This window comes from Oncorhynchus kisutch, linkage group LG15, assembly GCF_002021735.2.
Source record: "Oncorhynchus kisutch isolate 150728-3 linkage group LG15, Okis_V2, whole genome shotgun sequence".
NCBI classification, from domain to species: domain Eukaryota; kingdom Metazoa; phylum Chordata; class Actinopteri; order Salmoniformes; family Salmonidae; genus Oncorhynchus; species Oncorhynchus kisutch.
Genome location: NC_034188.2, coordinates 95,733,526 through 95,748,692, shown reverse-complemented (window position 1 = coordinate 95,748,692; position 15,167 = coordinate 95,733,526). Strand labels below are relative to the sequence as shown.

The 15,167-nt window shown below is 43.1% G+C and overlaps 1 protein-coding gene across 2 annotated transcripts in view; it reads left to right on the top strand.

Moving 5' to 3' along the window:
• LOC109880846 (EH domain-containing protein 2) overlaps window positions 1–13,426 on the top strand; it is a 29,284-nt gene extending 15,858 nt beyond the window's left edge. For both annotated transcript variants that reach the window (XM_031791314.1, XM_031791313.1), the window contains 5 exons: window positions 3,242–3,375; window positions 6,175–6,398; window positions 9,050–9,238; window positions 9,444–9,605; window positions 11,472–13,426. In XM_031791314.1, coding sequence (XP_031647174.1) covers window positions 3,242–3,375; window positions 6,175–6,398; window positions 9,050–9,238; window positions 9,444–9,605; window positions 11,472–12,023 — 1,261 coding nt within the window. In that variant the 3' untranslated portion in view covers window positions 12,024–13,426. The remainder of the gene's footprint in view (window positions 1–3,241; window positions 3,376–6,174; window positions 6,399–9,049; window positions 9,239–9,443; window positions 9,606–11,471) is intronic.
• Window positions 13,427–15,167: the final 1,741 nt, after the last annotated feature.

Genomic DNA, 15,167 nt, shown 5'->3' with positions numbered 1-15,167 from the left:
TGAAAGTTACCTGTGGAGCTGATGTTTAGGCTGAGGTATGTGTAGTTTTTTGTGTGCTCTAGGGCAACGGCATCTAGATGGAATTTGTATTTGTGCAACTGGACCTTTTTTGGAACACCAGTATTTTTGTCTTACTGAGATTTACTGTCAGGGCTCAGGTCTGACAGAATATGTGCAGAAGATCTATGTACTACTGTAGGCCCTCCTTGGTTGGGGACAGAAGCCCTAGATCATCAGTAAACAATAGACATTTGACCTAAGATTCTAGTTTGGTGAGGCCGGGTGCTGCAGACTGTTCTAGTGTCCTTGTCAATTTGTTTGTATAGCAGACTCTCATGCCAAATTGAGTCAAGCTTTTTTGAAAACAACAAATCATGAGAAGGCTTTGCCTTTGTTTTGGTTAGTTTGTCAATTAGGGTGAATAAGTAAGGGACCCTGTCGTAAGGTAATGTGGTGATACCAATTTAACATTTGCGCAGCACATTGTTTTCACTGAGGAAATGTACGATTCTGCTGTTAATGATAATGTAGAGGATTTCCCCAAGGTTGTTGTTGACGCATATCCCACAGTAGTTATTGGGGTCAAATCTGTCTCCGCTTTGTGGATTAGAGTGATCAGTCCTTGCTTTCAAACATTGGGGAAGATGACAGAGCTAAGGATGATGTTAGAGTTTAAGTATAGCCAATTGGAATTTGTGGTCTGTATATTTTATCATTTAATTTAGGGTAACATCAACACCACAGGCCTTTTTGGGTTGGAGGGTTATATTTTGTCCTGTAGTTCATTCAATTTAGTTGGATAATTTAGTGGGTTCTGGTAGTCTTTAATAATTGATTCTAACATTTGTAATTGGTTCTGTATGTTTTTGCTATTTATTATTTGTTATAAAGACAAGCAGATTGGATAAGTGGTTTATCCATACATCTCCATTTTGGATAGATAACTCTTCGTATTGTTTGTTTAGTGTGTTCGAATTTTCCCAGAAGTGGTTAGATTCTCTATGGATTCTTCACTTACACTGAGCTGATTTCTGACGTGCTGTTCCTTCTTTTTCCGTAGTGTATTTCTGTATTGTTTTTGTGATTCACCATAGTGAATGAAGGTGTAGGCTCAGGTTTTCTGGGTCTCTATGTTTTTGGTTGGATAGGTTTCTCAATTTCTTTCTGCTTGACATTTTTAGATTTGATAGGGAAGCTGAAAGGTAAAATATACTATTTAGGCCTTCTACTGGTAAGTTTACACCATCATTATTACAGTGAAACGTTTTTATTTCATTTGTCGTTGCCTAATTGTTTTTCGGTAGGTTTCGACACTACTTTCCTTCCATCTATAGTATTTCTTAATATTATTCAGTTCCTTTTGGGTTTGATGCCTCATGACTGAGCATTGCTCTGTTCAGGTAGACTGTGATTTTACTGTGATCTGATAAGGGTGTCAGTGGGCTGACTGTGAACGCTCTGAAAGACTCTGGGTTGAGGTCAGTGATAAAGTAATCTACAGTACTACTGCCAAGAGATGCGCTATAGGTGTATCTACCATAGGAGTCCCCTCTAAGCCTACCATTGACTATGTACAGACCCAGGATGCGACAGAGCTGCAGGAGTTTTGACCAACTTTTGTAGGTAGTTGTGTCAAGGGGGGCATATTTGGGAGGGAATACTGTCACCTCCAAGTAGGTGTTTGTCCCCCTGTGTGCTGAGAGTGTCAGGTTCTTGTCCAGTTCTGGCATTTAGGTTGCCACAGACCTAGTGTTTAGCTGTTACATGTCTCTGAGCCTGGAAATGGTTGATCTCCCCCTCTAGGATGGAGAAGCTGTCATCGTTAAAGTATGGAGATTCTATTGGGGGGGATATAGGTAGCACACTTGAGGACATTTTTCTCTGAGATAATTTCCTTTTTGAATTTCTAGCCAAATGTAAAATGTTCCTGTTTTGACTAATTTAATAGTCTAACCCTATATCAAGTTAGCATACCCCCTGAGTGTCTTTCCTGTTTTATTCCAGGTAGTTTGGTGGATGGGAATACCAGCTCCCTTTGACCTCAGGCCTGGGATATTCCAGGATGAGATAGTGAAGGCTTTGTGTTCCATAAAGTGTCCAACGTTGTTTTCGTGTGGTTTAGGCTCGGACAATGACAGTAGGTGTTTCTCTCACTGTTTGCGGCATGCTTCCTGTCCGGTGAAGTGCTGGTCTAGTTAAAGCCATCTTAATCAGGAAGTAGCGGTGTTGTTGTTAGTGGTCGCTCATTAGCAGATCGTATTGTTGTGGCTCTGACACAGGAGACCGTTTTCCTTCAGGAAGCCCAGAGCATTGAGAGCCCTGTTGGAACACAATGGGTCCTGGGCAAGGAGGGCTCCAGTACAGCAGCAATACCACAGTGTAGTCTGCATACCAAATGGCACCCTATTCATTAGTTTACTACCTTTCAAAAGTAGTGCACTACAGTATATAGGGTGCCATTTGGGACGTAGCCTTAGTCTGGTTCTTAGATCATGTTTAGCTGTTACCGTGATGATGGCCAATAACCGTGTTCCTACATCATCCACATTCTTTCCATTGATGCTAACTGATGGACGGGATGGGCGCTGGACGGGATGGAGGCAGGACTGGATGGGGTCTGGACGGGAGGGGGGTGGGGGGGCCGTTTAGTGGAATGTTGGAAAGCTGCCCTGGCTTGAATAACCTGAAAGCAACCTGTGGGTGAACTATAGATGTTCATTACTCTAACTGATTCATGTTGTGCTATTGTGTAGTGTTATTGTGTTATGTTGTGTCATTGTATTGTGTTATTGTCTTGTGTCATTGTATTGTGTTGTTGAGTAGTGTTATTGTGGTGTTGAGTAGTGTTATTGTGTTATTGTCTTGTGTTGTGTTATTGTGTGGTGTTATTGTCTTGTTGTCATCTTATGGTGTTCTGTTATTGTGTTTTAGTGTTATATTGTGTTATCGTTCCTGGTGTGTTGTGTTTTGTGTTGTTGGTGTTTTTTTGTGTTATTGTGTGTTATCCTGTTACTGTGTTGTAGTGGTTTTTTATTGTGTTGTGCTATTGTGTGTTATCGTGTTATTGTTTTGTGTTATAGTGTTATTGTGGTGTTTTGTGGTGTGTAATTGTGTTGTGGTTTTTTATTGTGTGGTATCGTGCAACTGTTTTGTGGTGTTACTGTGTGTTAAAAAAAAAACTTTTATTGTGGTGTTTTGATTGTTGTGCATGTCTGCTCCCTTTTCTACTGTCATGTGATAGGTTACAGTGTGCCCAGCTGCCCAATCAGGTCCTGGAGAGCATCAGCATTATCGACACGCCGGGGATCCTGTCAGGAGCGAAACAAAGGGTGAGCCGAGGTGAGAAGAGCAAGGCTCAGGAGTGGACGGGACAAGGTGAGGAGAGACGCGTACAGATGAATATAGATAGACGCACACAAAGATTAACTCACACACAGTTATACACACACACACACAGTTATACACACACACACACAGTTATACACACACACACACACACACACACACACACAGTTATACACACACACACACAGTTATACACACACACACACACACACAGTTATACACACACACACACACACACACACACACACACACACACAGTTATACACACACACACACAGTTATACACACACACACACAGTTATACACACACACACACAGTTATATCACACACACACACAGTTATACACACACACACACACAGTTATACACACACACACACAGTTATACACACACACACACACAGTTATACACACACACACACAGTTATACACACACACACACACAGTTATTACACACACACACACAGTTATACACACACACACACAGTTATACCACACACACACACAGTTTATACACACACACAACACAGTTATACACACACACACACACAGTTATACACACACACACACAGTTATACACACACACACACAGTTATACACACACACACACACAGTTATACACACACACACACAGTGTATACACACACACACCACAGTTATACACACACACACACACAGTTATACACACACACACACAGTTATACACACACACACACAGTTATACACACACACACAGTTATACACACACACACACAGTTATACACACACACACACAGTTATACACACACACACACAGTTATACACACACACACACAGTTATACACCACACACACAGTTATACACACACACACACAGTTATACACACACACACACAGTTATACACACACAACACCACAGTTATACACACACACACAGCACACACACAGTTATACACACACACACACACACACACAGTTATACACACACAGTTATACACACACAGTTATACACACACACACACAGTTATACACACACACACACACACACACAGTTATACACACACACACACACACACACAGTTATACACACACACACACACACCACACAGTTATACACACACAACACACACACCCAACAGTTATACACACACACACACACAGTTATACACACACACACAGTTTATACACACACAGTTTAACACACACACACAGTTATACACACACACCACACACACAGTTATACACACACACACACAGTTATACACACACAGTTATGACACACCACACACACACACACACAGTTATACACACACACACACACACACACAGTTATACACACACACACACACACACACAGTTATACACACACACACACAGTTATACACACACAGTTATACACACACACACACAGTTTATACACACACACACACAGTTATACACACACAGTTATACACACACAGTTATACACACACACACACACACAGTTATACACACACACACACACACACACAGTTATACACACACACACAGTTTATACACACACAGTTATACACACACACACACAGTTATACACACACACACACACACACAGTTATACACACACAGTTATACACACACACACACACACACACAGTTATACACACACCACACACACACACACAGTTATACACACACCACACACACACACACAGTTATACACACACACACACAGTTATACACACACAGTTATACACACACACACACAGTTATACACACACACACACAGTTATACACACACAGTTATACACACACAGTTATACACACACACACACACACACACAGTTATACACACACACACACACAGTTATACACACACACACACAGTTATACACACACAGTTATACACACACACACACAGTTATACACACACACACACACACACACACACACACACACACACAGTTATACACACACACACACACACACACAGTTATACACACACACACACACACACACAGTTATACACACACACACAGATTGATTGAAAGATGCGCACACACACACACACGCACACACACACACAGATTGATTGAAAGATGCGCACACACACACACACACACACACACACACACACACACACACACAGAAAAATACACACGCACACACACACACAGATTGATTGAAAGACACACACACAGATAGATAGATAATGACACACACACAGATAAAGACACAGATAGATAAATACACCCTCCCCTTCCTTTCCCATCTCTTCCTCCACCCTCCCATATCTTCCTCCACCCTTATCCTCCTCCCTTCTCCACCCTTATCCTCCACCCTTATCCTCCTCCCTTCTTCCACCCTTATCCTCCTCCCTTCTTCCACCCTTATCCTCCTCCCTTCTTCCACCCTTCTTCCACCCTTATCTTCCTCCACCCTTCTTCCACCCTTATCCTCCTCCCTTCCTCCACTCTTATCCTCCTCCCTTATCCTCCTCCCTTCCCCCACCCTTATCCCCCTCCCTTCCTCCACCCTTATCCTCCTCCCTTCTTCCACCCTTATCCTCCTCCCTTCTTCCACCCTTATTCTCCTCCCTTATCTTCCTCCTCCCTTCTTCCACCCTTATCCTCCTCCCTTCCTCCACCCTTATCCTCTTCCCTTCTTCCACCCTTTTCCTCCCTTCTCCACCCTTTGTGCTACTTCATTGTGTATTACAGTTCATTGTGTATTACAAAAACATTCATTTCTTTCAGCATAATTTTTTGTTCTCACCATGTTGCAAATCTAAAAATGTAAGACTCATCTATTTTTCACTATAATCTATGAATCATCTGAGAAACCCTCTGTGTTCCCTGACCCCTAACCCTCTTCAGGCTATGACTTCCCAGCGGTGCTGCGATGGTTTGCAGAGCGTGTTGACCGTATCATCCTCCTGTTCGATGCCCACAAGTTGGAGATCAGTGATGAGTTCTCCGATGCCATCAGAGCGCTGCGTGGTAATGAGGAGAAACTGCGCGTCGTCCTGAACAAGGCTGACATGGTGGGAACACAACAGCTGATGAGAATCTACGGAGCTCTAATGTGGTCTCTGGGCAAGGTGAGAGGAGACCTTTATTCATCCCCAAGGGAAAATACTTTCCTACAGTCATAGTAAAAATGATACAGACCTATACACAGCGGTGACCCGCAGGGCAGGTCAACCGTAGCTTTGATTGGACTGATCATGTCAACATCATACTTTCTAAAATCTTAGCTAGCAGTCATCATCATGAATCAAGTCGACAATCTACTGGCAAAATCTTTTCAATCCTTGTCATATGAAGAAATATTATAGATAAAACGTACCAGTGCTCATTGGCCATTGGACAAACATTACAAAACAAGTTGGAAATTGCAAATTCAACAATAAGTGGTTCGGAAGGAATCAGTGACTAACTGCAAGTGTTGCAAAGTAATCACTAGCCTGATATTCAGTGGAGAGGATGTGTGGTCCAAGTCTGGGTATATGGGTCTCTTTTCCAAGCTTAAAACTATAAACATTCAACACCATGGGCCAGAAAAGGTTGAATACATTGGCCATCCAATCAATCCATCATGACTTCTGCCAAGTTCAAAACAACTGGAAACTCTGAACTGGGAAATCTCAGACTTCAGTGAGTTCAAGAAAACAATTAGCTCCGACTGGGAACAGTCATCCAACTCGGTATTCCAAGTCGTGAAAACTGGCCTCTTTCTAGAGCTCTGATCTGAAGATCACTGATGTCATGATTCAACCTTGTTTTCTTCAGTTTCCAGTTGTCTTGAAAGCACCATAAATCCAGAGAATGCCAGACTTTGTTGACAAAGTTTGTTGATAAAATTTGCCCACAAAAGACTGCCACACCACAACAGCACAAAAAGGTGAGTCCAAAAATGTGTTTTATGCTGCTGCATAAATTATGTAATATGCCAGGGAGATATGAAGGGGGATACCTAGTCAGTTGTACAACTGAATGCATTCAACTGAAATGTGTCTTCCTCATTCAACCCAACAATCAGTACTGTAGCTAAGAGAGTAATACTAACTCTGTTGTGTAGTAAGCTGTTAGTACAGGCATGGTCCTTGGAGGACTGATTGGAGGCCTGATTGGTGTCACACTTTCCCCCCATCCCTAGCAAACACAGCTGATTTAAACGAATTGCATTCTAAACGGAAGACCATAATTAGGTGATTATTGGAGTCAGGTGTGTTAGCTGGGGCTGGGGCAAAAATGTGACACCAATCAGGTCCCTGAGGACTGGAGATGCCCAGGGCTGTGTTAGTAGCTCATGTGCCTCAACCCCTAATAATTTAGTTCCTTTCCCCCTCAGAACTTAGCCTACTGTTCTGACTTGGTGGTGCACATGTAGCCTGTTTTAGAAAAATGTAATCGTTGAATATTGTAAGAGCTTTCAATGTCTGTTTATATGCCTCCTTTATTTATCATACAGTTCTGACTTGGTGTTCAGGGAGAATACTGTAAGAATGGCCCATGTGCTGAATTCTGTCGCAGTGCATTTAAAAAGTGCTGAACAAATAGTTATTTTGACTACGTCTGTCTTAGCTCGCTCATTAATGTCTTAATCGAAATTACAGATTACCTCTTATACGCTTGTTGTCCCTTTATGCCATAGTTTGTACATCTCAACTGTCAGTAGAGACCATATTTGTTTAAGCATGTCAGCCATATCAGCTATGCTTTTTTAAAAGGCAGTAAATGAGGCTGAATGAATTGTTTCTCTGCCAGACAAGACTACGCTGATAGCCAGGTGTAGCAGTGGTAAGGATTCACTCCATGGTGCTGAAAAGAAAGCTCTGCTAATTGGTTTGTCACCGTTATAGTGCAATTAATGTGTTGTGTAGTGGCTTTGCTGGCATGCATCTCAAAAATATTTTGGGAGTTTGCCCCACCAAGATTTAAATGCTAAAATTGCCACTGCCAATACATAGTCAAAACAATCACTGAACAATAAATATTCAACCAGTTCCTTGAGAAAGTGTACAAACCCCTTGACGTTTTCCACATGTTGTGTCACTGGCCTAAACACAATACCCCATAAAGTCCAAGTGGAATTATGTTTTTAGATATTTGTACAAATTAATAACAAATGAAAAGCTGAAAAGTCTTGAGTCAAGTATTCAACCCCGTTGTTATGGCAACCCTAAATACATTCAGGAGTAAAAATGTGCTTAACAAGTCACATAATAAGTTGCGTGTACTCACTCTGTGTGCAATAATACTGTTTAACATGATTTTTGAATGACTACCTCATCTCTGTATCCCACACACAGAATTATCTGTGAGGTCCCTCAGTCGAGCAGTGAATTTCAAACAGATTCACCCAACAAAGACCAGGAAGGTTTTCCAATGCCTCACAAAGAAGGGTAGATAGGTAAAAATTAAAACAGCAGATATTGAATATCCCTTTGAGCATGGTGAAGTTATTAATTACACTTTGTATAAAGGGGGTTATACTAAGTTAACACATGGAATTATAGCTATTTGATTTTGAATTGAAGGACCCCTTTAGGTATAAAAAATATATATACTTTTTGGGGGGGATGAAACATTGAATTTGGCCTTACTGCTAGAGGGTTGTGTTGAGTGGGTATATCACCTAGAGGGTTGTGTTGAGTGGGTATATCACCTAAAGGGTGTTGTGGAGTGGGTATAACATTTTGTGATAACTGTTAAAGGGGCTTCATGGATACATTCGATTGATTGACAGGTGTTCAACACCCCAGAGGTCGTGAGGGTGTATATCGGGTCGTTCTGGTCTGAACCACTGCTGGTCCCTGATAACCGTCGTCTGTTTGAGCTGGAGGAGGAGGATCTGTTTAGTGACATCCAGAACCTTCCCCATAATGCAGCCCTCAGGAAACTCAACGACCTGGTGAAGAGGGCACGGCTGGTCAGGGTAGGTTCTCTCTCTCTGGATCTCCCTCCCTCATTCATCTACTAGATGCTATGATATAATCTGCAACTACACCTTTCTGACTAGGTACTAAAGAATAAGGTGTCTGACTCAGTTTGATATGAAACATTGAGGAGAAAGTGACTTTGCTGAAGTTAATATCTCCCCCTCTTTCTCTCTCTACCTCCCCCCTCTCTCCACCCTCCAGGTGCATGCCTACATCATAAGTTACCTGAAGAAGGAGATGCCAACCTTCAGGAAGGACAACAGGAAGAAGAACCTGATCTACCAACTTCCTGTCATCTTCTCCAAGATCCAGCTGCAACACCACATCTCTGCTGGGGACTTCCCTGACTGCGCCAAGATGCAGGTCTATCTGGTTGTCTGTCTTTCTGCCTGTCTTTCTGCCTGTCTTTTTTTTCATTAATTCGAAAACACTCAACATGATAAAAAAAGGTTTATTAGATAGTAAGTAGTATGAAACATTTGTTGATTTAAAACTGAATTTTTTATTTTGATATAAACATTCAAAATATAGTTTATATTTAGTCTATTTGGGTTTCAGTGTCCAGCACTAATATGACCCCTCTATGAAAAGGTGAGACTTCTCAATGTCCATAGCAAAAGTCCAGCATCCCTCAGTAATCCATCTTTAAGTCATACAGTGCCTTGCAAAAGTATTTCATCACCCTTGGCGGTTTTCCTATTTTGTTGCATTTTATTTGGACTTCATGTAATGGACATACACAAAATAGTCCAAATTGGTGAAGTGAAATGAAAAAAATTACTTATTGAAACGGAAAATTGGTGCATGCATATGTATTCATTCACCCCCTTTGCTATGAAACCCCTAAATAAGATCCGGTGCAACCAATTACCTTCAGAAGTCACATAATTAGTTAGATTGCCACAGGTGGACTTTATTTAAGTGTCAAATGAGCTCAGTATGTATACACCTGTTCTGAAAGATCCCAGAGTCTGCAACACCACTAAGCAAGCGGCACCATGAAGAGCAAGGAGCTCTCCAAACAGGTCAGGTACAAAGTTGTGGAGGACATATCAGGGTTGGGTTCTAAAAAATGTATCTGAAACTTTGAACATCCCACAGAGCACCATTAAATCCATTAATAAAAAATTGAAAGAAAATGGCACCACAACAAACCTGACGAGAGGACCGCCCACCAAAACTCACAGACCAGGCAAGGAGGACATTAATCGGAGAGGAAACAAAGAGACCAAAGATAACCCTGAAGGGGCTGCAAAGCTCCACAGTGGAGATTGGAGTATCTGTCCATAGGACCACTTTAAGCCGTACACTCCACAGAGCTGGGCTTTACGGAAGAGTGGCCAGAAAAAAATAAGCATACATGTTTGGTGTTTGCCAAAAGGCATGTGGGAGACTTCCTAAATATATGGAAGAAGGTACTCTGGTCAGATGAGACTAAAATTGAGCTTTTTGGCCATCAAGGAAAATGCTATGTTTTGCGCTAACCCAACACCTCATCACCCCGAGAACACCATCCTGTGGGGATGTTTTTCATCGGCAAGGACTGGAAAACTGGTCAGAATTGAAGGAATGATGGATGGTGCTAAATACAGGGATACTCTTGAGGGAATCCTGTTTCAGTCTTCCAGAGATTTGAGACTTGGGACAGAGGTTCACCTTCCAGCAGGACAATGACCCTAAGCATACTGCTAAAGCAACACGCGAGTGGTTTAAGGGGAAACATTTAAATGTCTTGGAATGGTCTAGTCAAAGCCCTGACCCCTATCCAATTAAAAATATGTGGTATGACTTAAAGATTGTTGTACACCAGTGGAAACCATCCAACTTGAAGGAGCTGGAGCAGTTTTGCCTTGAAGAATGGGCAAAACTCCCAGTGGCTAGATGTGCCAAGCTTATAGAGACATACCCCAAGAGACTTGCAGCTGTAATTGCTGCAAACAGTGGCTCTACAAAGTATTGACCTTGGGGATGAATAGTTATGCATGCTCTGGTTTTCTGTTTTTTGTCTAATATCTTGTTTGTTTCACAAGAGAAAATATTTTGCTTCTTCAAAGTGGTAGGCATGTTGTGTAAATCAAATGATAAACTCCCCAAATCCATTTTAATTCCAGGTTTATAAGACAAAGAAAAGTAGGAAAAATGTCAAGGGGGTGAATACTTTCGCAAGCCATTTAATTTCCCAGATGGACTGATTGGCTGACTAGTTTGCTCTGTTCTCTTCCCATCCAGGAGCAGCTGTTGACCCATGACTTCAGTAAGTTCAAGCCCCTGAAACCGTCCCTGATGGCTGCTCTGGACGAGCTGCTGGCATCCGACATCGCCAAGCTGATGCCCCTGCTGCGCCAGGAGGAGGTCAACCTGGGGGAGCAGCCAGGGGTACAGGGGGGGGCCTTCCTGGGAACCCGCGCCGGGCCCTTCGTGGTGAACGACCCATTCGGAGACGTGGAGAAGGAGGGCGAGGATGGGGGCGAGATGGCCTGGGTGGTGACCAAGGACAAGCCCAAATATGATGAGATCTTCTACAACCTGGTGCCCAACGAGGGCAAGCTGAGTGGCACCAAGGCCAGGGACTGGATGGTGAGCACCCGGCTGCCAAACTCCGTCCTGGGGAGGATCTGGAAGCTGTCGGATGTGGACCGAGATGGCATGCTGGATGACGAGGAGTTTGCCCTGGCCAGCCACCTGATCGAGGTGAAGTTAGAGGGGCATGGTCTGCCACCCGAGCTGCCAGCACGCCTGGTGCCCCCCTCCAAGCGCAGGCAGAAAGGATCTGATATATAGAGACTACATTAACCCACCCTTTGGAGCTGAGAGTATAACCCTCTGACAGCTGACACACACACTACTGCCGCCCTACTTTGTCCCCTACGTTGTCCCCCTACTTTGTCCCCTACATTGTCACCTAGTCCCCTACGTTGTCCCCTACATTGTCCCCTACATTGTCCCCTACTTTGTCCCCTACATTGTCACCTAGTCCCCTACATTGTCCCCTACGTTGTCCCCTGCATTGTCCCCAGTCCCCTACAATGTCCCCAGTCCCCAACCTTGTCTCCTACATTGTCTTCTAGTCCCCTACATTGTCCCCTACGTCATCCCCCAGTCCTCTACATCGTCCCCTACATTGTCCCCTACGTTGTCCCCAGTCCCCTACGTTGTCCCCTACATTTCTTCTAGTCCCCTACATTGTCCCCAGTCCTCTACATTGTCCCCTAGTTCCCCACGTTTTCCCCTTGTGCCCTACATTGTCTCCTTGTCTCATTATCTTTCCTTACTTTGTGTCTGTAAGCCCCTGGCTGCATCTCAATAGTCTTCGGTAGCTTTTTCTTCTCCTCTCCTGTAAAGTAACATTTTCTTGTGTTTTATTCCTAAAGGATAACAGAGGTCTGATGCCCTTTCGTGTTTTGTATTAATGGACAGGACAAAAGGACAGAAGGAGAGTAGAGAGGGAGATCGTAAGTAGACAGAGTAGTGGAGATGGGACTTGAACCCCCGCGTCCAATGTGTCTCCACTCTAATTCCTTTCCCATAGTGCAGATGAAGGAAAGGAAAGGAGGAGGAGAAGATACTTCATATTATTGAGATGCACCACAACTTTTTCCAATTGGATCTAAATGTGTTTTGCTGAGTGATGTCAAATAAAAGCTAGTGGCCTGCTCTACTCTGCTCTACTCTACTCTACTCTGCTCTGCTAATTACACACTGATCTGATTATACATGGCTCTGAAAGCTGCCTTACTATATTTGACTTGCTTTTACATGGAGCTATTTTGCAGGGGTTTTAACAAATCAAGACCGACATACATAGACACGTTGAATATGTTCAAGTACACTAATCTATGTTCATGTATTTGACAGCTGTTGCCATTAGGTACAGTATAAAGCTTGTTTAGTCATCTCTCTGTCTGTCTGCAGGGGACTGGTCCAACCAATAACATTGCAGTACTTATATAGTTAGTATAGTTTTCCTCACACACTGTCACTGTCTTCTATTCAGCTTTTGGGGGATTGTTTAGTGAGTAGTGCTGTTGATTTTCTATTTACTAGACAAATAACAGCATTTGTTTCAAATTAATGTCATATGCTGTGAGAACAATGTTGTTATGTAAAACAATGACTGCTGTGCACAGTTAACCCAACAGCTACATGTTATTATTATCATTACCTAATAAACTGTATGGACTGTGTTCTGATGACCTCCACTGACCTTTTGTTCAGATTGAAGAGGATAAGAAGTTGAATTCATAAGTGTTTAGAGAAAGGAAAGGTAATGGTGGAGGATTAGGTAATGGTGGAGGATTAGGTAATGGTGGAGGATTAGGTAATGGTGGAGGATTAGGTAATGGTGGAGGATTAGGTAATGGTGGGGGATTAGGTAATGGTGGAGGATTAGGTAATGGTGGAGGATTAGGTAATGGTGGGGGATTAGGTAATGGTGGAGGATTAGGTAATGGTGGTGATGACTTGATGTGATTCTAATCAACAACAGACAAACATCATTTGAATCTGTGGATTAAAGTGATGCTCCAGGGGCCTCATCAATTATGCGTAGGCACAAATCTGAACTCTTTTATCAAAACAGATTGGACAAGAATTCAGCCTGGTTGGGCCTTTTTTAAATGTATTTTTAATTTAACATTTGGTTAAGGTCAGTTAAGAACAAACTGTTATTTACAATGACGGCCTACCCCGGCCAAACCCTCCCCTAACCCGGAAGACGCTGTGCCAATTGTGCGCCGCCCTTTGGTACTCCCGATCACAGCCGGTTGTGATACAGCCCGTGACCGAACCAGGGTCTGTAGTGACACCTCTAGCACTGAGATGGTGTCTTAGACCCCTGCTCCACTCTGGAGCCCCCCACATAGCACTGAGATGCAGTGTCTTAGATCCCTGCTCCACTCTGGAGCCCCCCCCCCCCCCACATAGCACTGAGATGCAGTGTCTTAGACCCCTGCTCCACTCTGGAGCCCCCCACATAGCACTGAGATGCAGTGTCTTAGACCCCTGATCCACTCTGGAGACCCCACATAGCACTGAGATGCAGTGTCTTAGACCCCTGCTCCACTCTGGAGCCCCCCACATAGCACTGAGATGGTGTATTAGACCCCTGCTCCACTCTGGAGCCCCCCACATAGCACTGAGATGGTGTATTAGACCCCTGCTCCACTCTGGAGCCCCCCACATAGCACTGACATGCAGTGTCTTAGACCTCTGCTCCACTCTGGAGCCCCCCACATAGCACTGAGATGCAGTGTCTTGGACCCCTGCTCTACTCTGGAGCCCCCCACATAGCACTGAGATGCAGTGTCTTAGACACCTGCTCCACTCTGGAGCCCCCCACATAGCACTGAGATGCAGTGTCTTAGACCCCTGCTCTACTCTGGAGCCCCCCACATAGCACTGAGATGCAGTGTCTTAGACACCTGCTCCACTTAGGAGCCCACTGTCCTAAAGATAAGGAGACAGTAATAAATCACTCCTTTGTGCTGTGAGTGAAGAGCAGCTGTGGAAAATTACCAATGATATAGTACATAGAGCACTATTCAACTCAAACATTTAGATGGCATTAGACTTTACGTGTGGAATTGTGAGCAATTAAATAATTCATCGATTTCATTGTATTTCCATTGTGAATTAAAGCCACATATCTTGACAGGCTGTATCATATAATCCGTGAATTTGTTACGATAATAATCCACATAAAGTAATTAGTTAAATTAGAGGTACAGTGGGGGAAAAAGTATTTAGTCAGCCACCAATTGTGCAAGTTCTCCCACTTAAAAAGGAGAGAGGTCTGTAATTTTCATCATAGGTACACTTCAACTATGACAGACAAAATGAGAAAAAAAACTGAAAATCACATTGTAGGATTTTTTAAAATGAATTTATTTGCAAATTATGGTGGAAAATAAGTATTTGGTCAATAAC